Genomic DNA, 27658 nt, shown 5'->3' with positions numbered 1-27658 from the left:
AGTTCCTCTTCTTGCCTCCCTAACCATATCCCACCAAGTGAACTAGATTATCTCTTAGTTTATTTAAATGAAAGTTAAATTAAAAAGATAAATTATCCAACTGGAAACAAAACTTTAAAATAATTTCCCTTTCTAACACTCTGTTTTAAAAGAACAGTCTTTTTCTAACTTTACAAAGTTAAGTTTTAATAGAAGCCTGCTCATCTTCCAGCAGATATCAGGCCCCATTAAATCACTCAGTCATTTTTATACCAGCCCTCAATTAGTCAAAGCAAAAGTTTAATCGTTGTTGGCTAGGTGATAAATTTCTTTCAAAGAAATCAGTCATTTGGACTACTGTTTCCAATTCTGGGAAGGTAAACATTAAACTCAAATTAATATAAATTTCTATGTCTAACTTATGGCATCAAACCTTACCTAGCGCAATTACAATATTGGTTCTTTAAAGACACAAGCACTGAAATGGAATTGACTATGGACCAGGGAGAAATGGAAGAAAACATGAGACTAGACATCCAGGGGCAGGGGTAAAGGGGTACTCAGAATATCTACTCAGTTTGCTAGAAAATGTTCAAAACTGTATCATAAACATCCTGGACAAAAAGTGCCAGGATCTGTGAACAATATTAAGGTCTGTGACTAGGAAGTTGGGTGACATGTCAAAGTTACTCTAAGATGCCCTAGAAAAAGTGTCTCAGTTCTTTGGTCTATAAACAAACATTTTAGGCAATAGTAAAGTAACAACATACTCCCAATCAAATTCAGCATTGCTCTAGCTCCATCAGTGGCACAAATTCTACCTGCCAGGGGCATTGAATTCCTTGAGGGAAAGGTTGCATGCATGTATTTATGTACTTACATTTCTGACAGTTTTCTGCATGACAATCTCACATCCTAACTTTCTGGACCACATAAAATAGAAATGCTGATCAAAAATGCATACACTCATTTAGAAAACCATCACAAAATAAATGTCTCTCCCTCTGAATTATGTACTTCAAACCTTCTCTCTCTCTCTCTCTCTCTCACACACACACACACACACACACACACACACACACACACGGTGGCTCCACATGAGGATCACAACTTGAAATATTTGGTAATAAAGTCAAGAAGAAACAATAAAGATTTGCTCAGATTATAAAAGGAGGCAGGGAAGTTAATTTTCAAGGACCACTCTAATGTTCTGCTCCTTCCAAATTAGCTGTGAGTTTGTACTACACTGGCTTAGGATAAGTCACTGAAAGATAAGAAAATGAATTTCCTTTAGGAATGGACCCTTGCACTTGGAGTTAGCCACTAATATGTAAATGGTGCGATCCTGGGTAGCTCAGAATTGATGGTTAAACTGAGAGTACAGAGGAAATCAGAGTACAAAATCCACTGACTTCCACTTTTTACACAAAAATATTTTTTCATTATACTAATAGCAAACTTAACTCTGGTTTTCTACTACTTAACAGCTTATTAACCTAGTTAGAACAATGAAGACAAAATTTATCAGAACAAAACCCACTATTTTCACAACTTAAAAATTCTGCTCACCTATGTATTAGTTTTTCGGTTTTTGTTTTTGTTTTGTTTTGTTTTTTAAGAGAGATCCCTGTCTTATGTTTCTCTGTCACTCCCTCAACACCCAAAACCCTGCTCCTCACCTTCTATTGAACAGGTGCTCATTTCAGGAATGGTCCTCATTGTTCACTTTCTTGGCCCTCTGAACTACATAAAGACCACCCTCCTAACTTGGGTTGCCCTAAGAGTTTGGCTTAAAGAGATCTATACCTACTCCTGCCGTTTTATGTATCATGGTAACATGAATGTTTTTACATAACAGAATCCATTACATGTGACATATGCCTGCAGCATGGCTTTCAGGTTCTTTTGGTAGTCTTGCATCTGTATTTTAAAAATGATTCCTGGCCAGGCTCAGTGGCTAAGCCTGTAATCCCAGCACTTTGAGAGGTCGAGGAAAGAGGACTGCCTGAGTCTGTGGGTTTGAGACCAGCTCGGGCAACTTGGTAAGACCGCGTCTCTACAATAAATCAAAAATTAGTCAGGCGTGGTAGTGCACGCCTATTGTTCTAGCTACTTGGAAGGCTGAGGTGGAAGGATTGCTGGAGTCCAGCAGGTCCACACTGGGGTGGCCATGAGTATGCCACAGAACTCCAGCTTGGGCAACAGAGTGAGACTCCACTCAAAAAAAAAAAAAAAAAAAAAAAAAATTCCTTTCCTCTACCTACTCCACTTGCTTTATTTAAAGAGACCCACCTTTTCATCCCTTTCATAAAAACAAAACCAAATCAACCAAAAAAAAAAAGCCTTCCAAACAAAACTTATACAATGTAAAACCAACAATAAGTAGCTGAGTTGATCTTTCATAATCATCACTTCCTCATTCCAAACCACATCACCTATAAAACCAACAACATATATTTTATTGCCTTGTGTTTCCTTTACCCTTTTCCAATGTATACATTACCAAATAATTCCAGTGGGTAATGTAATATGTAGAGTTAATTTTAAATTTTTAATTCAAATCTATTTCTATTTACTTTTTTTAGGAATAGTTTAGGAGCTCTCCAGAACAATTCCCCTAAGATAACATAATTACCAACTTCTAAGGCTGCAAAATACAAAAAAAAAATTAAACTACATATGAAGTATACATCTTACAATGAACTGGACAAGCAAGTTTTTTAAAACATGATAATCTCCACACATTAAATATATGTGTAGATTTATATAGTTATATAGAAAATTATTTTTCAGCTTTACTTAGTGATACTAGAATGGCACTTGAAATCTTGGATTATAACTTTAGGCTTTCTTTGCTAACTCTCCTTTTATATAATAGGGCTTTATATGAAGAGCACTCAACTACTTTATTCACAGACTTTAAAAATTAATAATGGTGGCTTATAAATAAGGAAACTTCTTAACACATTACATTTTCTTCCAGACTAGAAAAACATGTATCAGCCATATTTGATCCTTGGTTTTGAAAGTGAAAAACAAGTACTATTCCTTTACAATGGCTGCATCTAAAAATTACTAAAATCAGAAGCTAACACAGAAACATTTGGACATATGAGCAACTCAAATCTAGTCATACTACCATCTTCTCAGATTATAAGGAATTACTAAAAGATAAATACTTCAGCAAAATATAAACATATTGAATACAGAGGATGAAATAGGCACATAAAACTGTTTTCATGGTAAAGTGAGAAGGAGCTGTATTGAAAACACAAATTTTAAAATAATAAAATAAGAACTGAAGTAAAATTGTCCTCAGGAAAAAAAAAGTAATGTTCTAGTTATAGGGTCAGATGGATGCACCACGAGAAATTTAGAAAATGGGTAAGGACTAAAGGCCTACTATTAGTAACACTACAGTGTGTATTACCTCTTCTAAAGCACAAGTGAATGAAACAATTTCATCTAAACAGGAAAACCAAACTTAAGAGTACACCAGAAAATTATTTAGCAAAAGAACAGGAAACAGCAGCAGAGAAAAAGAATAATAGAACAAGAAAGAGTCACCCTATATATTTTATTTGAGAAAAAGTCCTTCCCCACATTTTAAAAATAGCTTACTTACAATTGTATTTAAAGACATTTTCCTGTCACAAAGGACCCTGTAGAAGTTACATAATCTATTTCTCCTAATTAATTTAGACATTTTTCCCACTATGAGTACAAGGCCTCATAAGGAGGTTGTGCAAATGTGGGGACCTGAAGCTTAAGCTTTGCTTGCCCCACTAGCAGCCTCTGTACAGCAAAAGTTCCTGAAAGAATTGTTTCTGGAGGATGTATTTTGTTTGGTCTGACTTCAAAAGGTGAGATTTAAAAAACCAACCAAACAAACAAATAAAACACCATAGCAGAGTCCACCAGTGAGTAGGATAATGGTGCCACCAAAGGATGTGTCTTACCATACAAGTATCTAGATCTTCCAAACGCTCTATCTCCGTGAGCTCCTCCACTGTGATGATGGAGCGTTTAACTGGTTTCTCCTCAGCCAGCTCGATTTCTAAAGACTCTTGTTGAGGAAGGGTCTTGCCACGTCTACTGAAATGGTCGGCCTAGAGGGTCAAGATGCATACCAAAATCAAAGCATAAAGACAGGGGAAGAGCGGGTTAGCTGGAGTCCTGAAGACACCTTTCACAAGATGGCACAGTGGAGACTGACGTGGGCAAGTGGTTAACAACAGAAATTAATACATTCACAATGGAGTAACTTACCTGTTTTATTATCTTTGTTTGCAGGGCATAGTGTTTTAAGACCGAAGTCACAAATCTCTCTTAGTAAATGAGAGACTATTTAGTCTAGAATAAAGTAAATAGTGGTCTTTTTGTTCATTTTAATTGATATTTCCTCTGAAGAAATTCCCTTCTAAATATAGTGCTTAAAAAATATCTGAGAGACTGGCTGGGTGTGGTGGTTCATGCCTGTAATCCCAGCACTTCAGGAGGCTGAGGTGAGCAGACTGAACCCAGGAGTTCATTACCAGCCTGGGCAAAACAGCAAGACCTGTCTCTACAGTAAATCAAAATATTATGCATGGTGCTGCATGCCTCTATTTCCAACTATTTGGAAGGATGAGGTGGAAGGATCCCCTGAGCCCAGCAGGTTGAGGCAGCGACTGCTAGTCGGCAGTCAGTAGCCACTGCACTCCAGCCTGGGCAGCAGAGTGAGACTCTGACTCAAAAAAATAAAAAAACAAAGTATCTGAGAGAAATAAAATGATTACAACTTTCATTATTTTTAAAATATTGAAAGAAAGGAAATTACTAACAAAATTTTAATTATTGCTAGATTTCACTGTTTTCATATAACAAATACCATTTTTGAAATAGTTTATTAGTTGCCAATGTTATAATTTAGGTAAACATAAAAAATTAAATGGTAAAAAGCAGAATTAGCTGGGCTGAAATTAATAAACTCCAGTGCTGTGCAGATCAGATGCCAGGAACTTTGACCTAATATCTTGAAACAATGAGAACCAGTTGGTAAGTCTATGGAAACTTTGGGAGTATTTCTAAACTCAAGCAGGAGAAAATGATATCTGCATGTCTTTGAAAATAAAGTTTCACTTTTAAGATATTATTTCCTTCTTATGGTACGTAATCTCTTTCTTATCATCCAAATCAGCAGTATTAATGCTAAAAGGAATTTTAAGCCAAAAGTACATTCACACTATTATTTTTCAACTATTAAAAAATAAAGTCAGCTGGGCTCGGTGGCTCAGCCTGTAATCCCAGTACTTTGGGAGGCCGAGGTGAGTGGATTGCCTGAGCCCATGGGTTCGAGACCAGTCCGGGCAACTTGGCGAGACCTCATTTCTACAATAAATAAAAAATTAGCCGGACATGGTAGCGCGTGCCTATAGTTCCAGCTACTTGCAAGGCTGAGGTGGAAGGATCGCTGGAACCCAGCAGAGGTTGAGGCTGCGGCTGCGGTGGCCAGGAGCATGCCACTGTACTCCAGTCTGGGCAACAGAGTGAAACTCCAACTCAAAAAAAGTCAATACTTTGAGTAAATTCTTCAAAAAAGTACAACTGCAAAAAAGTGAAAAGCAAACTTTCATGTAGTTCTCACATACAGAGTTCTGTTGGTACAATATCTACTCTTTGTGTCATAATGTGAGCATTTTAAGGCAGTCCCTAGAGCTATGGGTTGTCAATAAACTGTTTCTTAAAAGGATGTTCCTCTGATTTTGTATGTGCTTACTTTAAAAAAAAAAAAAAGGCTGAATTGGGAATCTAAACACTGATGTAGCTCTTTACTGTGCCAGGAACTAGAGAATAGTATTTCTTAAATTCAGTGTGATAATGAAGCAGTTGTTTGTTTCCAATTTGGCATAAACCAATATATTGATAAAATACAATAAAAATGAAAAATTAGAAAAATAAAATGTGTTTGGATGTTGTGACCATGTCAAATTTATGAAAAGTTTCTGGATACTTTTTCTTGGGAACCATCTGTTTGTGGGCCAGCTCTATTCCACAGGCAATACTTTGTGTAGTACTGTTAGAGACATCTGTTTCATCTTTTAGATTTTAGAAGATAGTCTTACATATTTTTCTCAAATGGATATTTCAAAATATGTATTTTGTCTGCTTCATGTAGAAGAAGCTATTTCTGTTCCTCTCATTTTTGTATTACTTAGTGTTAACCAACAATTGTCAAAAAACTGAGTATCTCCATCCCACGCAGTTAATTTGAATTTTTTTCTTGGTGAAAACACTGTCATAACTTGCTTGGGAGATTTCTACTGCATCATATTGCTAATATTTTTGAGATATAAGTTATAGTTAGTTATAATACCTTCATCTGCCTCAGAGATTTCTTAAAGTTTGAGAAATAAGAAGTTTGATATATTTTTTCATATACACTGATATTGGAAGTAAAAACCCCTACTTTGATGTAGACTCAGTCTCTAGATGATCATCTCCTAACAAAATTTTGACCTGCATTATAAATGAACAGTGAGATTTCTGGATACAATCACTTCTGCTTTCCCCTGACATTTCTTTTAGAGAAAGTGTTAGACTGACCAGAATGACTAGAAGCAATGTAGAAGAGGAAGGAGGAAAACCAGGATCATAACCCATAAAGATGTAATGGAGCAAAATGTAGAAAAGAAAACCACTTCTCTATGCTGGAGGCTGTCCTGCATCACAGCACAGCTGAAACAGGAGATCCTACTCAACATGTGTGGAGCACTCACCAGTTTATGATGGCAATGTGAGAGTGCATCCAGGATTTCATCCACGATTCGATCAGACAGGAAGGAGGCCACAGTCAACTTTACTTCACTATGTGAAAATCAAAAGGACAGAGTATCGTTTTAATATGTGCAAAAAGAAAAGAACGTCCATTCACCCTGGATATTATGCTGATAAGGTCAACTGAGATTTCATTTCAGTCTTTGAAAACGGAATATAAGAATGTGTGAACAGAGCTAAGGATTTGCAAAAATAAACTTTAAACACCACCATAAACACACAGGTAATAGACTTTCTTTACCAATTTCAACCAGCCTCTGCAATTTCAAAACCCAAGATTTAATGGTAGAAATGAATAACATCTGGATAAAGACAAACGTAATGGGAACCACATGTACCATGTGGTGAGGAACAATTCATCCATTGACATAAATGAAAACAAACCTGGGCTGGAGTAAATTATGAAAGCCTAGTCTGGTTGTTAAGTCTTAGTTTTTGCTTTAATATGCATCTCCTCCACCCTTTTTAAAACCTTTTCACCCAAGGGTACCATAACTGCTTCTGCTTTGACTTACCATCTTACTTGAAATATTTACAAATTCACTGTACCCTTATCTTTTGTGAACAAAGGTTACTTACGTTTTCAGTTTTGGTGTCTCCTGCCTGACCTCAGAAAGTTACACAGACAACAGAAAGTGACTTGTAGTTTTCACTAATAAACAGACTCAGCCACTAAGATTCTGTCAGATGGCTGGTATTTTAGTTCACATTTAAGCAATCAGGTATTTTCAGGAATTCAATTTCTAAGTGTTTTCAGTATGAATACTTTAAATGTGCTAGAGAGATATATACACTTATTTTAATATTGTCTCATAAGCTGAAGTTCAAACTGTATTTGTGTAACAAAGAAAAATCTTGCTGGCCTAAAGGTAATAATTTGCATTGAGATTACTCTGCCCAGGACGATTTCTGATGTTAGGGCACAGAAATGAAAGCACTAACTCTTTGATGCCTGTAGTAAAAATTTTCGTAGGCTAAAGATAAAAAAAAAAGTTTCTTTAATTCTTTTCCCTAGCTATTTGCTTTAAATAATACTTTATTATTTCCCAGAAGTGTCCAATGACAAGATTAATCTGGGTCTCATATTAAAAATACAGATTACTGAATCCCACACCCAACTTCCAGAGTAGCCTGGGAATGTAATTTTAAGTACTTTCTCTGATTCTTTTTAGACATGCTGGGAATTGTACTTCCTCAAAAAACTATCAGTTCAGTAATTTGTTTCTCTCTTTCTGTCCCTCTCTTTGAAGGTAGGGAAGAGTGGTTTAACTATTTTAAACTGAAGCGCCAAAAAATATACTCTTAAACAAATCATTACTTTTAATGTTTCAGGATTGTTCCCTCATTTTGCTATTGGGTACTATTTGGGTACTATATTTCCTTACTGACTAAGCTTCCAGTTTGCAAAATTTTTAGAGGAAATGAATCAACTTAACTTTTGTGTGCAGACATGCATATATATGCATGTATACATACATGTGTGTGGGTTGTGCGTATTTTCACTGCATCAATGCCCAGTATACCATATTATAAAAAGTCAAGTAAGGAGGCAACAGTCATAAAACTGATTCATTTATGTGAGGAGTTCTAAACTACTACTGTTCAACTTTCAAAATGTGTCCATTTTCAAGGGAAGTGATCATATTTGACAGAATTTGATATTCCAGTAAAGGCAGAGTATGATCTATTTTGTGGTTGAACTATTATGAAATAATAGTGGCCACTACACTTTTTTCTCTTAGTATTTAAGTGTCTTCAATAGAAATTTCGAAAACACAGGCTACAGAAATATGTAAGCATACCTCTCAAGGACTAGAGTTCATAAAGTTACCAATCTATGTGATTCTATAAATCCTCTAAAATAATCTTTATACAATTTCTTAAGTCCTTCCAATTGCCTTACAATTGAGCTGAGAAGATTTTAGGAGCTTTATTAAAACAAATAAAAACAAGACCTGAGACTATCTGGCTAATGTAAAATCCCTAAATCCTCCAAGTTCTATAATCTAGCTTTCTTGTGAATTGTCATTTAAATATATCATTATATGCTACCCTCCAGACTGAAGTTATTATTTCTGCTACATCTAAATAGTCTTTTCAATATTCAGAAATGGTTAAAATGGGAAATTAAAAATGTTTATGAATTTGGTTTTTAGTCATTTGATTCTCCAACTAAGAAACATTATGGCAATTAGCTCTAATGTAATAGTGGGGATCAGCCAAGAGTCTCTATATAAAAATTCAGGAAAGTTTGTCAGTAATCACCACTTCTAAATATTTATATCTTTTCAAAGTTTTTCAACCCTAAAGGCACCATTAGCAAATACATAGTATCACAGACCCACCAAAATAACCCCAAAGGAAAATATGGTAAGGTCACAGTGGGCTCCCTAGCCTATTTACAGGCTGAGTATTTGCTCACAAGAGCACAGTGGTAACAAGCAAATTGATCTCAGTCTTTAGGCTAGTGATTGATAAAAGTGAAAGATAAACTTCAAGAGTAGAAAATAGGGATTACAAACACAAGCCTCCCTCTTAAATACAAAGCCCTTAAGAACAGCAGATAACCCTCTGCTCTTAAGTAATACAGGTATATACATGGTCGTCTTATTTTGGAAAGGTATAAAACCTATGCATTTATGCAGTTACATTTATATGACAGTTGCTGCCTGTTAAACATGCCAAAAACATTATATATAGATAAAGCCAACAGTAATCCTCTTTACAGTTGCCTCAACTGCATTCACAGAAACTGCAGATCCTAGGTTTACTAACATTATAAACCTACCTAATTTTGTTAAGGATATCAATTCCAGACTGCTCCAACAGGACATTTTTAACAAAGGTACGTGGAATGGAAATCTTTTCGGTGCTGGCATGAATCAAGTCTTGCCGAATGTGGGCTTTTTTCATCACATTGGGACAAAGATTCTCGGCAGCATCAACCATGGACTCAAGCAATGCCTGCAATGCAGCACAAGTGGAGGGGAAGAGATGATGACACTGCACCAGAGGCACCCGCCATAAAACTGAAAGGTGGTTATATATGACACTGTGGCCTCAGAGAACAAGGATACAATAGAGTCCCGGGGTGCAGCCAGAGATTCTGAGCTGCCCCAGGGTGACTTGAAACTGTTGGATGGTCATTGATCTCTGGCAGTCACTTTAAATCAGACACTTGGCAGAACTATGCAAGCTCCACGCTGGCATCCGAAGTGTTATGGCGTGGCAGCTGTTCTTAACAAAACCGTTAGCAGATTAAAAATTACAAATATCAAATACAAAGCCTTCATATCCCAACTTACCACATTAGATTATTCTCCCTGGTACTAGAAAATAATGTCACAGACATCCCTAGAAAATATATCAGATTTGAAAGCTTGTGAGATTTCACAATTCACAGAAACCCGAAATTAGGGTGAACTATTCAACTGCTCAATCAAAACAGCAGTAGCAGAAAAACCATAGAAACTACTGCCAATTTTATTCTTTTAAAAGAAAAGTCTTAGTATCAGGTAAGATAATAATTATTATGACAACAACAAACAACATGAGAAATAAAAACATTTACAGAGCACTTTATAAACAACAGTAATAGTAACAGTCAAAACATATTTATATTGTACTTTAGAGTTTGAAAAATGTTTCTGCACATTTCATCCCTCCAACATCTGTGGAGATGGGTAGAGCAGCTATTCATGTGATCACCATTTTATAGTTGAAGAATGTGAGCTAAGGGCAGTTAAGCGATTTGCCTGAGATGGATGATATAGCTGCAAAGTGTGGAAAGGGCATCAGCATTTGTGTCAGACCTAAATTTGAAACCTAGCCGAGTAACACTGGGCAGTTACCAATCTCTCCATTCTATTTTTTTTGCCTATAAAACGGCAATAAAAAGTTCCTGCTTCATAGGATTATTGAGGATTAAGAAGTATTACATACCTAAAGTGTTCAGTAGAGTGTCTAGCACACAATAAAATTTCAGTGCATCACAGATTTTATTATTACTCTGATTTCAAAGAGTGTTCTTCATAATAACCCAGTTTTTTAAAACCAAGCTTGGACCCTATTACTGTTCCAGTGTGAACAAGGACGACTGAAGCACTAATTCTGAAAGACTAGTAGAGTGGTCTATCTGTTCACATTTCAAATGCAAAGCACAATTCCACTAGTAAAATTTCTCATTACACTGCAGGATGAGCAGTAAAGTAGCAAGCTGTTTATAAGGATCATGTCGAAACAAGGGGAAGAGAGGTGGGAAGCAGCCACTTGATTTGTGTCCAAAAGCCATTCCTATTTCAACAATGCTTTGTCCCTATTACAACTCTGATTGAATAATCACTGAATTAGCACATTATTCCAAGAAAGCTTTATACCAACCATCTGCAAGAGATACAAATAAGTCGGTTTAAAGCAAATTATTTTCCTCTTTGACAACAGAATAAACACATCCTATTCCAGGTGGAGTAATAGTCCAGTACTCCTGATAGGAACAACCACAAGTATCAATACTCCATTTTAATTCTATCATGTTCCTTAACATATCAGTTACTTTCTGAAAGGTCTCCTTGCATTACAGTGCTAATTCAGTTCCAGACCTAAAGAGAGGAGGCCTCGCTTCCAGGGTAAGCCTTGACATAAAATTTCTGTGGAATGTTATGTGAGTTGAAAGATGTGAATAGTCTTTGAAAATCTCTAGGTTCTCATCTATAAAGTTATTTATGCAAGGTCTCTTTCTGGTCTGCAAATCTATGATTGTATAACTTTCACTATGTAAAAAAGAAATTTTAGTCTGACTTAGACATTCAATTCATGAGACATTTGCAGTTAGTTACCTTCCATCACTTCTACCCCAACACTGACCAACAGTATAGTGTAGCACTTTACAATCCACAAAGTAATTTCATCCAGGATTTCCTTTAATCCATATAACAACTCTGTAAATGAAGGCAGATTTTAGCATGCCCATTTTATAGATGAGAAAATTGGGATTCAAAGGTGATAAGTGACTTGCTCAACAGGTGAGGGCTCAGGTCTTCTGTTTTCTACTCCTATTTCCTAATCTGGCTGCCCGTGTCAAATGTCCCTGGATCAGAGTCCAAAGGAATATCCCTTTCCTCTCTGTTTCATTATCTGTAAGTTTCTTTCCCCATTCCCTTGAGTCAACAGTATCTAGGGCTATTAGGGTGAACTTTATGGTTGGCAGGACTGGGGGAAGAAAGAAACACAGCATCTCCTTCCATGTCCCATGGCTCTCTGCTCACCAGACCTGTTCTTCAACATTCATCCTTCTCATGGCTTCAAATTACTACCTATATTCCAGTGAGTCTCAACCAGATGTTTATCTACAGTCACCTATATAAGACATATGATATTATACCTGAGCACTACAGCCTAGTGAGCATTTTCACTTGGATATTCTATCATGGAAAGGTCAACTGCACCATGTGTTGTCCTCCCATCCCCCACCCAGACAATAACAACTACAACAGCAAAATCAACAATTCTTGCTAAGTTTTTTATTGTGAAGAATGGCACCAAATTAGGTCAGAAATTTGTGATTCTCCCTAGAAGCTATCTACCTCAATCCCTTCCACCACATCTGTCTCCAAAACATGTTAAATTTATTCCTGTATACTTCCCCAAAAGTGTAAATATACCAACACTGTTATTCTTTATACAGAATCAAAACCCCTGAAGATGCTGAACTTCCCAGCCTCATTTCTTGCCATCTATCTCTGTATTTCCTTTATAACTATTCATAACCCAACTACAGTTGCAGTTGCCCACATGATCTAGGCTGTTACCACGCTTTACACGCTGTTCGCTTTGCTTAGTTTCCTCTGTAGCCAGAGCAAGTCATCTGTATTCCTCTATACTCAGCTCAATATTTCTCTTTGGGAAGACTCTCTTTCTCGTCCTGCTCTCTTCCCACTCCAAGCTGTATTTGATAATATATACTTTTTGGTGATGCCACTTTTCCTACCCATAAGCATATTTTAATTTGTTTTACATTTTCTTTGAAGTCCTTAAATCAACACTATTGAGGTGTTATGCATCTTTGTTTAACTTACTTCCTAGGTACTTTGGGTTTTTCTGTTGCTATTTTAAATGGTGATTATTTTTAGCAACATTTTCTAACCAACTGTTGCTGACATGTAGAAATGCAACAGATTTCTGCATATTGCTCTATCTCCAGAAGCTTCATCATACCAATCAATTATTTACCTGCAGATTCTTTGGGGTTTTCTTTCTTTTTTTTTTTTTTTTGAGTTGGAGTCTCACTCTGTCACCCAGACTGGAGTGCAGTGGCCGCTCCCAGCCACCGCAGCCTCGACCTGCTGGGCTCCGGCGATCCTTCTGCCTCAGCCTTCCAAGAAGCTGGAACTACAGGCATGTGCTACCATGCCTGGCTAATTTTTTATTTATTGTAGAGATGAGATCTCACCAAGTTGCCCAGGCGGGTCTCGAACCCGCGGGCTCAGACAATCCACTCACCTCAGCCTCCCAAAACGCTGGGATTACAGGCTGAGCCACTGAGCCTGGTTTCTTTTGGGTTTTCTATGTAGGCCATCATAAAATCTGCAAATTATGATAATTTTTCTTCCTTTTTAATTCTATTCATTAATTTTGCTTGTCATATTGACTGGCTAAGACATTCATTACAAAGCTGAATAAGAATGGTAATAATAAACATCTATGCTTATTCCTGATTTTAAAGAAAATATTTCTTTCCCATTTCAACAAATTTCAGATCTACAAAAAGTTGAAAAAATAGGACAATAAACTTCCATAACCCTTCTCCTAAAATTTAAAAATTGCTAATATTTAATTCACAACATTTGCTTCTCCCTTTCTTCCATATATTTAGAGTCTCTGGCTACACTTAAAATGTGCCTAGTGCAACTGAGAAACCGAATTTTCAACTCTACTTAATTTCCCTTGGTTTGAATTAAAATGACAACATGTGATTAATGGGTGATACACTGGACAATGCAGTTCTAATGTTGAGCTCTTAACTCTCTCTAGAATAAAACTAGGACCCTGAACTGCTTTAACTCACTCCCTACTAACTTATATGCTTACCGTAGCATTTTATTTGCTTTTTAAAGGTTTATAGCACATTAGACATTAATGTCATTGCTTTATATAGTCACAGTTCTCTTTACCCATACTTGGCATCTTTCCTGCTCATTATTCTTTATTGCAGGTCAGATACTTCTTCTTTGACAATTTTTCTTTTGTCTCAAACTATATCCTTTAGATTTTTTTTTTTTAGTGTTGTCATGACACTAAACTATGTCAGTTTTTGTCCTGATAAATACATCTTTATTTCATCTTCATTCTTAAAAAATAAGTCTATTAGGTATTTCTAGGTAATTCTAGGTTGAAAGTTTATGTTCTAAGAAGTTTAAAGGCATTTCATTGTCTCTTGGCCTCTATTAACTGTTGAAAAGTGAGCTGTCAGTCTTAAATTGGTCTTTTTGAAATAATAAAAAAAAATCCTCAGTCCTCCACCCTGGTCTCCTTTTAAGATCTTCTCTTTTTCTTCAGTGGTTTTCACTTTTCATTATGACCATTCTTTAATATAATCTGCTTAGGTTAAACTGGGCTTCCAGAATCAGAAGGTTCTGGTCTTTCATCAGTCTCTGAAATTCTCAGCCACCATCTCTTCAGTTATTGCCTTCCTCTGTTCTCTCTCTTTTTTCCCTTCTAGAAATCTAAATTAGGCTTATAGTAAACTTTCTCACTCTATACATGTTTCTTAACTTTTCTTACATATTCTCCATTTTGTTAGTCTCTTGTGTTTTACTAACTTTAGACAACTTGCAGTGAACAAGCCATGTATTTGAAACATGATCATCAGATTTCATTTTGTATATATCTTCCTGATGACAGTTGTAAGAATCTATTTCTTAACTGTAAAAATAGCAAATGGTACTTAGGAAACATGTATAATATTTATAAAATAAATTGGATTAATATCCTTAACACGGCAGCTATACTCATATATTCTTGCAGTGAGCCAATAACTTACTGTAATTCATTATAAGCAAATACAACTTCCATACTAAAGTGCCCTGAAATTTTCCTCTCTTTTGCTTTGGAAAATATAAAGTGTAAGAGGAAAGAAAAAAATAAAACCTCTGAGAACATTTCGGGCCAAACTGAGTTAATAGTTGACAAAATGCCACCTAGCCCCCTCAGGTCTTATATTATCCTAAGTAAATTTGAAATTTACCAGGGAAGTATTTTAGCACTTAAGCCCTGAGCAAAATCAGGAATTTCCCAGGCAAAGCAAACAACCTAAAATTTAAGTCAAAAAGGGAAAAAATGAAAGTTTCCTTATGTTAAAACATTCAAATCCACTTACTCATCTACTATTACTCCAGGAACAAATGCTAGGATCAAAAGAGGGAAAACAGGAAGAGAGCTGTCATTTTAAAACACCTAAAAGAGGCCAGTCCAGAGAAAACATCTCTTTCAGAGAAGGAATTTCCCCAAACTTACTGCTCCAGGAAGTTTGCTAAGAAGGCTGGCTTATCTGGCTATATCTTTTGCTTTTTGAAATAATACCTTGGAGAGATGGCTCAAAGAGCTACTTGAGTTTAATCTCCTCCAATATTCAAAATGTCTATCAAAGGCATAGGACAACTGAGTATTAAAGCTGGAATGGATCCCTCTGAGTATCATGAGGCCAAGACAATTTTGCATAAGGAAACTTGGTCAAAATGTTAGGCAACTTGCTTAGAGGACATAGTTAGGTAGTAGCAATCCTGGAACACAAATCTAGGCCTGCTAGTTTTCCTCACTGCCCCCAACACTCCATTTCCTATAATAAAAACTTTTATTATATTTTACAAAATAACAATTTCTTAAGCAAAATAATCTATCTGCTTTAGCTTTTGCTAGTATAATATTAATTTTAGAGAATGTGGGGAAAAAAGGACTCTTTTAAACCAGAAAAATTTGATACTAGTAGTAAAATAAATAATAAGTGCAATAGTTTAATAAAAAACTGAATACAGATTAAAAATATTTTTTCTTATATAATTTTAAGAAAATCAATGCATTGGAAGGTTATATAATTAGACAAATGAATTTTTTTGTTTTTTTTTTTTAATTTTGAGTCATAGTCTCACTCTGGTGCCCAGGATGGAGTGCAGCGGCATGATCATGACTCAGCAGCCCCAATCTTCTTGGCTCAGGAGATCCTTCTGCTTTAGCCTTCCAAGTAGCTGAGGCCACAGTCACGCACCACTATGTCCAGATAATTTTTTGTAGAGAAGAGGTCTAGCTATTTTGCCTAGGCTGGTCTCAAATTCCCAGGCTCAAGCAATTCTCTCACCATGGCCTCCCAAAGTACTGGGATAATAGGCATGAGCCACTGCACCTGGCTGATTTTTTTTTTTTAATAATAAAAGAATGTTCACTTGTCAGGTAAAATGGAAGGAAATAGAAAAGAGAAGGTTTTGGTAAAAGATTAACTCTGATTAATGTCAGACGTCCCCAAAGGGAAAGAAACTTTAAACTCTGAAGGATTGAGAATAACAGAAACAAAAAACTAGGGAACGGGGGGGAGGGGGGGGGGGAGGAGCCATTTGGAGGCTTAGGACCTCAGAGATAGTGATAATGAGAGAAAAGCATGTTATATGACTGACAAATAAGGAAGCAGTGATGATTGGAGAACATGGTGACATTTAACAAGGGATCAGAGAAATCAATGTCAAGAAAATTTAGGGAATGCCTATTTACAGAAAAATATTTTGGGTTCTAAAATATTTATATTATTTTAGGCTTTTAAAAGTTCAAATCCCTTTTACTTCAAATACCTGTCTTCTACTCACTCCTAAGAAAAACTGTCAAGAGTCCATTTCAGCCATTCTATGCAATGAGAAGGAAATGGACATCAAAGGTTTAAGAGACAAGTAGTCATGTTGAAATACCAATTGACAGTTTGAAGCTGTTTGATAGGGAAGGTCCTGTTGCAATGTTTCACGTTGATTTACATGCCAGCCAATTCTTAATATTAAGTTCTTACTAATATTTTAGTTACAAAATTAGGCAATGAATACAAATAGATAATTTACAAAGGAAGAAACACAAATGGATAATAAAATGACTTCATGTATCCCACTGGGTTACTGAAGACATTGAAAAGACATAATGAGATTGTTTTCCCAGGACACTGAAAAAGATTAAAAGGCTAATAAACTTAGTATTGCTGAGGATGTGGTGAAATGAGCAATTGCTCACACCAGTGAAGAGCATTTTGTGAATACATATCAAAGTATAATGCCTATGTACTATTTGGCCTAGCAGTGGATCACTACAGAAGTTTACTCTAACAGAATTAATCAGAAATTAGAAAATAAATTATAGCTAATACATCCATACAATGGGATACCACACAGCCATTAGAAACAATGATTATTCATCAACTGAGATTATATGACATACCAACTATACAAAGTCTACTATTATTCAGTGTGTATAATATAATCACTTATATGTAAAATTGTGAGTGTAGCCACAGAATGTCTGGAAATTCACTAAAATTTAGCAATGATGCTGTATCTGGGATTTGGGGTGATTTTTACTTTCTTTTTTCCCCCATGTTATCATTTAAACATTTGATAAAGAGTTTCCTCTTTTTACAGTCAGAAATAAGCAACAAAGCTGATTTTATTCTTCATGAAGGATAAAACAAATACTATTAGGTAACAAATGGTCTGGCAGAACTCTGTCCCAACCAACTACCAACTATCCTTTTATTACCCATCTGCTTAGAAGGAATTAAAATAAACAGTTTAAAAAATGAAACACATAGTCTCTCTCTATTATATGTACAGGAAGACTGGAGCTTACAGTTCTAAAAAAAAAAAAATCCACATTTTTCTCCCTCATCAACTTAATTTTCAAAGTGAATAATTAACAAGCTACAAAGTTATTACTGGATTGCACATCAAATCCCTGTGAGCTGCAGTCATTGTGTTCTCAGAAGAAAACAGATCGAATAATTACAGAAATCTAGACATAGTTTTTAAAAACATCATTGTGAGGCAGATTGGAAATGATGAAGACTTTCTGAATGTGAAGTTTATCTGGGGTAGCTGTGTTTTGAAGTTACCTCAGGAAAAAGTTGGTCTTAGGTTATATTACCTCCCTAAAATTTCAGACTTCTTTTCTAACTTTTTTTCAGTCAGTGGACATATAGGCAGTTCTCTGCTACCCCAGCTACCTTCTAATTGCATTCTAAATGTTCTAGTCTTTCAAACAGTTACTTACAAGGAATGTTATTTAATTATCTAGTAGCAGACTCCCCATATAGGCAGCATCTAATACTGTAAACATAGTTTCTATCATCCAATACTATAAACATAGTTCCTATAACCTTTCCCATTCTCTAAATCAAATGTAATATAAGAAGACTTTTTTTTCCCAAAAGCATACTTCTTTTTCTTTCCTCTGAGTAAAAATAATCATTCCTTTATCAGTGGCAACTCATCATATATATTAAGTACTTTTACGGGTTTACCATTGAAAATTAAATTGATTTTTACTTGAATTCATTATGTAAGAACTTATAAATGTAGCTGGAAAAGACAAAGGATTCAACTTTTACCACATGTGCACCTGTGCTGGATGTGCGCACACAAGTCTACAAAACACAGTTAGTGATGGTATGAAGTGCTGTTACAAATAATCAAATCATAACAATTTCAATTCCCAGATAGCAAAACTCACAAACCTTTAGTTGTTCATCTACTACTCTTGTAACTTCTCCAGCCATTGATTCCAGGGTTTCCTGAATTGGACTGGACAACAAGCCACTGGCTCCAGCCCAAGATGTACCACCAACATGGTATAAATTTGGTAACAACTGTCAGAAAAATAAAAGTAACCTCTTATAACTGAATAAATATTTCAATAAGCACCAAAGTCATTGCAGAATTCATGAAAAGGGTGAAAAAATATTATTAGGAATAATCTATACTCAATCAAAGGCCCTTAGCACAGGTTAATAATTGAGGTCCAGACCTTGGGCATTCATTTCTATTAACTGAGTCAACGCAATCCTAAGAAACACTAGACTAGGAATTAGAAGAACTCCATGTGACCTCTTCTATCTTTTAAGCAGTTCTGAAATCATAGGAACAATACATTACCCTATCATGTGTTAATATTTTCATCTGGAGTATGAGAGCTGAGATGCTTTTACTCACATTTCTGCCACCAAAAGTGTACAGGTTTGCCACACCAGGCAAGTCTTCAATTCTTTGAATACACCAATTGGGTGTCCTACAATTCATTCAGTTGTATCACTATCTACCTGGAGTTAACATCAGAGCCCACAAGTGAAAGGTTCAGTCCCACAAGGTTACCCCTACTTCAGATGCCAGTCCCAGGTTGCCACTAGTACTTCTGACCAACTGGTTATAAATTTATGGGGTTCCCACAACCCCCTCCTCAGGTTCCATAATTTGCTAGAACCACTCAAGAACTTAGAAAAGCATTTTACTTACTATTAATAGTTTATTATAAAGGATATAACTCAGGAATAGCCAAACAAAAGAGATGCATAGGGCAAAGTATGGGTGTGGGGAGGGTTAGGAGCTTCCATGCCCTCTCCAGGTACATCACTCTTCCAGGACCTTGGTAAGTTCATCAAGCTCTTTCAACCCACTGTTTAGAGATCTTATGGTGGCTCCATTACACAGACATGACAGATTAAATCACTGGCCACTGGTGACTGAACTCATCTTCAACTATTCTCCCCTCCCAGGAAGTCCAGGGATGGGAAGGAAAGATTCAACTCTCTAATCACATGGCTGTTTCCTCTGGCAACCTCCACTATCCTGAAGCTATCTAGAGGTACACAAAGAGTCATCTCATTAGGACAAACCCTGGTGTGGTGAAAGGGGCTTGTTATCAATGACAAAAGATGTTCCTATCATCTCTGTCACTCAGGAAATTACAGAAGTTTTAGAAGCTCTGCATCAGGAAACAGGGACAAAGACAAAATATTAAAAAGATGCTCCTATCACCCCTTTCACTCAGGAAATTACAAGGGTTTTAGGAGCTCTGTTCCAGGAACTAGGAACAAAGACCAAATATATATTTTGCATTGCACCACAAGGGAATCTGGCTAATCTACAAGGTTCTTCATACTCATGACATGCAATGATGGTGTGAGTCTAATAGCAAAAACAAAACCAGATCCTAGTCTTTCTGACCCACAGTTAAGTTCTTTTTCTATTGAATCACACTTTGAGAACCAAAGTTTAATGTGAGAGAAGCTTCCTTTTAATGGTGACAGAGAAGAGTTTCATGTTTTTAGCTTAAAAGTAGAATAATTTTCAATGAGTTATTACTCATTTCAACTACAACTTCCTCTCAGTTATGCAGGGCCCAATCACACCCTCTGTAAATCACACTGGCCCTCTGCTGTTTACTCTGCACTGTGATTACTGGTAATCAGCACAGGTACAGAAAGGAGGCAAATACTAATTCAGTTCAATTTCCCTCTTGTTAGTAACCCAGAATTGGTTTTCAAAACTGAATTTTACAAAATCTTTTTATTGCTCCTTAAGGGAAACTCACCGTTTTAGAATTCTTAGCATCACGCATGAGCCGTTCAGCTGATTTTAAATCTTCCTGGATAGCATCTCCCCCACAATTTCGTAAGGAGTTGAGATGATCTTGTACTTTCACACATATTCTGTCAATCATCTGCCCCAAGAAAAAAGTGAGCATCCAAGTCAGTTCAACCAATATTGAGATGGAAGGAAACGGAGAATGAAGGATGATGAAAAAACTTCAGGAAACACAGAATGCATGAGGATGGAAACTTCTTCTAACTGAAATCTTTGAGAATGCAGCTTATAGCCAATTATTAATTTGCTTTAGCTACTCATGCAAGAAGCCTTTGGCAACATTAACTCCAGAAAAACATTTAAGGCATTTTAGTTTCCTTTCCTGCCTTAGGAAATGCAGTCTGTAGAACAAAAGGAAACACTTCTTGGTGATTAAGGATCATATAGCTTCTCATTTTGCTATATAGTAACTCTCCTTGATTAACTTTTCACGAGTGTCCTTTATGCATCAGACACTAAGTTAGGTACTGAGGAAACAGAGAAATAAAATATGCAAAGTTGAGACTGTTACAATGACTACAATATCATGCACATAGTCAGTTGGCCTCAATATTATAGAAACGAAAACATCCTTTGAAAAAACTGTTCTATATAAATTAAGAGCCGCCAAAAAAACAAAATCAAGTTGAGGTTTATTATACTAACTTGGGCAAATATAAAGTTAATAATATCTAGTTTCGATTCCAGTAAGACCCTCTCTTCCCTGGATTAATCACACCTGAATCATTTTCAATTGTTTCATGGATATAAATATAAAACACAAAGGGAAATAGTAGATCACCATGGTAGAAAAAAATATTATAGAAGGATAAGATTATGCTCTTCTATATTTGTGCTTATACCGAAAAGCATTGAGAAAGCCAAGAAGTCTGGGGGTGGGCGAAGTTAACCACTGTGTGGCCTAAAAAGTTTCTCCAATATTTTTATCAAAGCTGTAGGTAGTCTCTTTCATGTTCTTAAAAAAATTATTAATTCTTCAAGACTTTAGATGTCAAGAATTCCATTCTATCTGATAATTCATTTGGCAGAAGAGACAAACTAACAATATTTTGGTGAAATTCCGACTTCACTATCTATTTTGAATTATTTGATATCACAACTATAGGAAGACAAAGTCTGCCCTTCTTCCCACATAAATTTCAAAATGATAGAAACTTTACTACACTACTCAGAAGACTTAAGGTCTGATTACATGTCTCCTTGCTACAGCACTGCTATCTCTCTTGTCTTCCTCCTTTGTAAAATCAGGTTCATAATGTCTACTCCATCTTCTTTTCTAGTGTATTATGAAGACAAGTCAGTAAAATAACATCACTCAGAGCACCTATTCTGTTGACAAAGGGTCAGTAATATCAGTATTGATGTATGTTAAGTACAGCCCCTGTTGCTGCAAAAGATATTGAGGCTAAGTATGTGAACTATTTTGAGTGCCATAGGAAAAAGGAGTTATACAAATTACACTTCTTATATCATATTTTCTCTCTGATTAAAATCTAAGCTTGTAGGAAGGAATCACATCTTACCTTTCTGAATTTACACAATGCACTGCATAGAGTTAACCATGTTTTTAAAAGTCTTGATTGAGGTAAATTCTAACTCTTCTAACTATTGAATTGATCTGTGCTTCCTGAAGCAAAAATGATCACCAATAATTTATATCTCACCAAAAATGAATACTTAATTTCAAGAGACCAACCACACACAAGGAAAAGAACTGATATATATCTGGAGCCAGAAAAGGCTAATTTGAGAGGCATGTGGAGTAGATTAAAGCTGATCATCTTTAAGCATGAGATACCAAAGAGACTCCTTAAATGTGTGCCATTAAGCATTCACCAAGGAGAGAGGGATGAAATTAGCTCAACAAAAATAGTCTTTAAATGGAACTTTTAAAAAATAACATCCAAAAGAAATATAAAAATTTAGTTCTTCAATTCAAATAAGTAACTTATAAATAGGTAGATTTCCCTCTACTGGCAATCCTTTCCTTACAGTATTATGATAATTGTTCAAGGTCCACCTATGAGTGAGAACATGTGATACTTTAGTTCTTTGTTTCTGTGGTAAATCGCTCAGTATTATAGACTCTAAGTCCATCCAAGTTGCTGTGAAGTTCATAATTTTGTCCTTCTTTATGGCTGTGTAATATTCCATCATGTATATGTATTACATTTTTTATCCAGTCCTTTTTCAATGGGCAGTATGGTTAGTTCAAAGTTTTTGCTGTTTTGAACAATGCTGCAATAAACATATAGGTGAAAGAATCTTTTTCATAGAGTGATTTGAGATCCTCCAGGTATATTCCCAGTAGGGGTCATATGGAAGGTCGATTTTAAGATCTTTTAGGAATCGCCAAACTGTTTTCCACAGAAGTTGTATTAGTTTACACTCTCAACCAACAGTGTAGATGTATTCTCCTTTCCCTGCATCCTCTCCAGCATCTGTTGTTTTTTGAGTTATTGATGATGGCCATTCTGACTGGAGTTATGTAGTATCTCAGAGTGGTTTTAATTTGCATTTCTTTGATGACTAGTGAGGTTGAGCATTTTTCGTATATTTGCTGGCTGCTCATATGTCTTCTTTTGAGAAGTGTCTATATATATCTTTTGCCCACTTTGTAATGGAGCTGTTTTTTTCTTTACAGCACATTTGAGTTCCTTGTAGATCCTAGATGTTAGGCTTTTGTCAGATATACAGTTGGTAGTATTTTTCCCAGTTCTGTGGGCTGTCTCCCTGATTTCTTGATGGTTTCTTTGGCTGTGCAGAAGCTTGTCAGTTTGATGAGGTTCCACTTGTCTAACTTATCTTCTATGGCATGGACACGGGGTTTTGATCAGGAATTGGTTGCCTGTTAAAATTTCCACAAAGGTGTCTCCTACATTTTCTAAGGTTCTTATAGTTTGGGGTTTTACGTTTAGGTCTTAGATCCGTTTAGAGTTGATTTTTGTATATGGTGATAGGTTAATCTTGTTCCAATCTTCTACAAGTGGACAACCAGTTTTCCCAACACCATTTATTGAACAGGTTCCCCTCTCCCCAGTAGTTGGTGGTGGAGGCTTTGTTGAAGATGAGTTGGTTAAGGAATTCCAGAATTGCTTCTGGAATCTCTATCCTGTTCCATTGGTCTATATGCTTGTTCTTGTACCAATACCAGGCTGTTTTGATTATTGTCGCTTTATAATAAAGCTTAAAGTCTGGGAGCATGATGCCTCACGCTTTTTTCTTTCTTTTCTGAGGATTGTTTTGGCTGATCATGGTCATTTATGTTTCCATATAAATTCCTGTATTGTCCTTTCCAGGTCTGAGAAGAATGCTGCTGGTAATTTAATAGGTATTGCATTAAATCTGTGGATTGCTATGGGTAGGATAGACATCTTAACAATGCTGATTCTTCCAATCCATGAGCATGGAATATTTTTCCATTTGTTTGTATCATCTTTGATTTCCTTGAGCAGTGTTTTGTAGTTTTTATTGTAAAGGTCTTTCACATCTCTGGTTAGGAAGATGTCAAGGTATTTCATTTCTTTGTGTGTGGTTATTGTGAATGGGACTGTGCTTTTTATTTGGATTTCTGTTTGTTTATTGTTGATGTAAAGAAATGTGACTGCACATTTTGCACATTTTGCACATTTATTTTAAACCTACTTAGACTTTTTCAAATATATCAAGCTATTAAACCCAAGTGTAGGACTTAAAACTATCAGTAATAAATATTATCTTTGGTAGCGCGCAACAAAAGTTGTGACCAACAGTTGTCACAACTGTTCTTAGTTCCAGCAAACAGCCTATTCATAGAAATTTTTATCTTTTTCCTGCCTATTTCTTCAGTTAATTCAAGAGAGATATACTGGACACCTGGCACAGAGGAGATACAGTCCTAAATAAAATATACCCCTTGTCATTAAGCAACATCAAAACCAGAAGTGAAAAGAAATATTCACAATTAACGGTAGCACAAGATATAAAGTGCTGCATAATATAATATCCATAAAGACATGAACATTTTATTTTCTTCACTGCTGAATTCTTATTTTCTACAATGGTGCCTGCCATATCACAGATGCTTATAAGCATTCATCATTGATAAATACTTTATCATTTATCATTGATAAATGAATGACAGAAACATCTGAAAAATTTCAGCCAAAGGAGGAATCACACCTAGCCGAGGTTGAAGATAACATTTTAGCTGGGTCCTAAAAGATTTCTACATAATGAGAAAAGACAAGGAAATTTTAAGCAAAAGAATGAACTCAAGCAGTAGCACACCCAGACATGTGTGATTCCTACTTCCTGGTTAGAAACGGAAGTATCATATACTGGGAGATCAAATTGGAATGTTAAGTGAAGATAAGACGGTATGGACTCCAGCACAGGCTAAAAGGTTGAATGAGTGTCTAAGGCACAAAGCACTACTTTCCCAGTTCCTCCCACAGTTGTGAGGGTCTAGAAATCCCTGGGTTAATAACACCTGCAGTGGCTCAGCTTCTCTGATACAAAAGATATGGGCTATGGGAAGCAGAGGAGACATCCAAGATGGAAAAATTTATTGTTGTTAAAAAAAAAAAAGGAAATAGGAAGAAGTTAGTAAAAAAAAAAAAAAACAAAACAAAACAATAAAAAACCATAGTAAGAGGACTAATAGTAGAATTTGAAAGAAAAACATGGATGCAAAAGAGTTCTCAAAGAACAAGGCATAATAGGCACTGGATGAGGAAAGCAAATAAAGAGTACGAGATGACTCTAAGGGGTCTACCTCAGTGAATGATGATGTCACTGAGAAAAATGGCAAAATGGGGAGTTTAAAAGGATGAGTTTGGTCTTAATGACTCTGATATCTCAGAAGGCCATAGCGGTAAATATGCTAAAAATTTAATTGAAAAGACAGAGCTCTCTGAAAAGAAACAGAAACTGAAGGGACAGATCTAGATGTCATCCACAAATGAGAGAAGTAGATTAGATAGCAAAGGGAAAGAACACTAAGTGCAAAGCCTTGAAAAAATGTTGCACTTGGGAGCTGAAAAGAGAAAAAGTTGTACAGAAAGGAGGCAGATAAAACACAAGATCAGCAGAAAGCTATTCAGCATGTCACACTGCCAAATGAACTGAGAACTGAGTTTTAAGAAAGATGGAAAGGTCAGTAATAATCATGATAATAAGGTTTTGATGAGGAGCCAAATACTTTTCAAGCATTATTTCACTGAATCCTCACAGTATATTAACACCATTCCCATTATACAGATGAAAAAACTGAAGCTTAAAGAGGTTAGCAAATGGCTTAACATAAATTCACACAGTTAGGGAATAGCAGAGCCTGAGTTTATTATTAATAATATTATTATTATTATTATTATTATTATAGAGATGTGGGCTACAATTCAGGGTTAGGTATACAAACATTGATTATGCAGGTACCCTTGTTGGTGAGTTATGCCCCTCCCTCCCCTAGCAGTTTCCCTCAACTGCCAATCCCACGTCCCTCCAACAATTTCCCATTACTGCCAAACACTTTCTTATAGTATTATAATTGATCACGGTCAGCTTATGAGTGAGAACATATGGTACTCTGGTCTTTGTTTCTGTGATAGATCATTGAGTATGATCGACTCCAAATCCATCCAAGTTGCAGCAAAGACCATATATTTGTTCCTCTTTATGGCTGCATAATATTCCATTGTGTATATGTACCACATTTTCTTTATCCAATCCAGCTTCAATGGGCAACATGGTTGGTTTCATGTTTTTGCTATTGTGAATAGAGCTGTAACACATATACATGTGCAGGTATCTTTTTTGTAGAATGATTTGAGTTCCTCTGGGTATATTCCCAATAGGGGAAATGCTGGGTCATATGGAAGGTCAATTTCTACTTCTTTCAGAAATTGCCACACTGTCTTCCAAAGAGGTTGCACTAGTTTGCAATCCCAACAGCAGTGTAGAAGCATTCCCTTTTCTCCACATCCTCACCAGCATGTGTTGTTGTTTGTTTTATTAGTGATGACCATTCTTACTGGGGTTAGGTGGTAGATAGGTAGGGGTCCTGTTTCAATCTTCTGCATGTGGTCAGTCAGTTGTCCCAGCACCATTTACTGAATAGGGTCTCCTCTCCCCAGTGGTGGTTGTTGGAGATTTTGTCAAAGATGAGTTGGTTGAGGAATTGAGGCTTTGCTTCCAGAATCTCTGTCCTGTTCCACTGGTCTTTGGGCCTGTTCTTGTACAAATACCAGGCTGTTTTGAACACTGTAGCCTTACAGTAAAGTTTGAAGTCTGGAAGTATGATACCTCCTGCTTTGTTTCGTTTGCTAAGGGTTGTTTTGGCTATTTGTGGTCTTTTATGTTTCCATATGAATTTCTGTATTGTCATTTCCAGGTCTGAGAAGAATCATGTCGGTAACTTAATGGGTATTGCATTGAATCTGTAGATTGCCTTTGGTAGGATGGACATTTTAACAATGTTGACATTCTTCCTACCCATGAGCATAAAATATTTCTCCATTTGTTTGTGTCTTCTTGTATTTCTTTGAGTAACATTTTGTCATTCTCATTGTAAAGGTCTTTCACTTCTCTGGTTAGGAAGACACTGAGGTATTTCTTTCTTTTTTTCTTTCTTTTTTTTTTGGCTATTGTGAATGGGATTGTGCTTTTAATTTTGGTCTCTGTCTGCTTGTTGTTGGTATATAGGAACGCAACTGTCTTTTGCATATTTATTTTGTACCCTGAGACACTGGCAAAGTCGTTTACCAGCGCAAACAGGTTTTTGACATGTTCTCTTGGATTTTCAAGTTATAGGATCATATCATCAGCAAAGAGGGATAACTTGACTTCCTCTTTTCCTATTTGGATACCTCTGATTTCCTTCTCTTGCCTAATTGACCGAGCTAGGACTTCCAATACAACATTGAACAAGAGGGGTAAGAGTAGGCAGTCTTGTCTTGTTCCAGTTTTCAGGGGAAATGTTTCCAGTTTCTGTTCATTTAGCAGTATGTTAGCTGTGGGTTTATCATAGATGGCCCCTAATATTTTGAGGTATGTTCCTTCTATACCTAGGTGTTTGAGGATTTTTATCAAGAAGGGATGCTGTATTTTATCAAAAAATTTTTCTGAACCCAATGATATACTCATGTGGTTCTTGTTTTTACATCTGTTGATGTATTTAATTACATTTATGGGCCTGCGAATGTTGAACAAGCCCTGCATCCTGGGGA

At 36.1% G+C, this 27658-nt stretch overlaps 1 protein-coding gene across 3 annotated transcripts in view; it reads right to left on the bottom strand.

Annotated features, from left to right (window-relative positions):
• The window catches only part of CARMIL1 (capping protein regulator and myosin 1 linker 1), a 361962-nt gene that overhangs the window by 55447 nt on the left and 278857 nt on the right, over positions 1-27658 (bottom strand). For all 3 annotated transcript variants that reach the window (XM_008055062.2, XM_021710921.1, XM_021710920.1), the window contains 5 exons: positions 20401-20529; positions 18548-18679; positions 9584-9759; positions 6738-6825; positions 3939-4088 (listed from right to left, as the gene is read on the bottom strand). In XM_008055062.2, coding sequence (XP_008053253.2) covers positions 3939-4088; positions 6738-6825; positions 9584-9759; positions 18548-18679; positions 20401-20529 — 675 coding nt within the window. The remainder of the gene's footprint in view (positions 1-3938; positions 4089-6737; positions 6826-9583; positions 9760-18547; positions 18680-20400; positions 20530-27658) is intronic.

The sequence above is a fragment of the Carlito syrichta genome, unplaced genomic scaffold (genome assembly GCF_000164805.1).
Source record: "Carlito syrichta isolate Samal-C Ts95f unplaced genomic scaffold, Tarsius_syrichta-2.0.1 Scaffold301645, whole genome shotgun sequence".
NCBI classification, from domain to species: Eukaryota; Metazoa; Chordata; class Mammalia; order Primates; family Tarsiidae; genus Carlito; species Carlito syrichta.
Note: the sequence above shows the minus strand (reverse complement) of the source record. Positions and strands in the feature narration are given on the sequence as shown.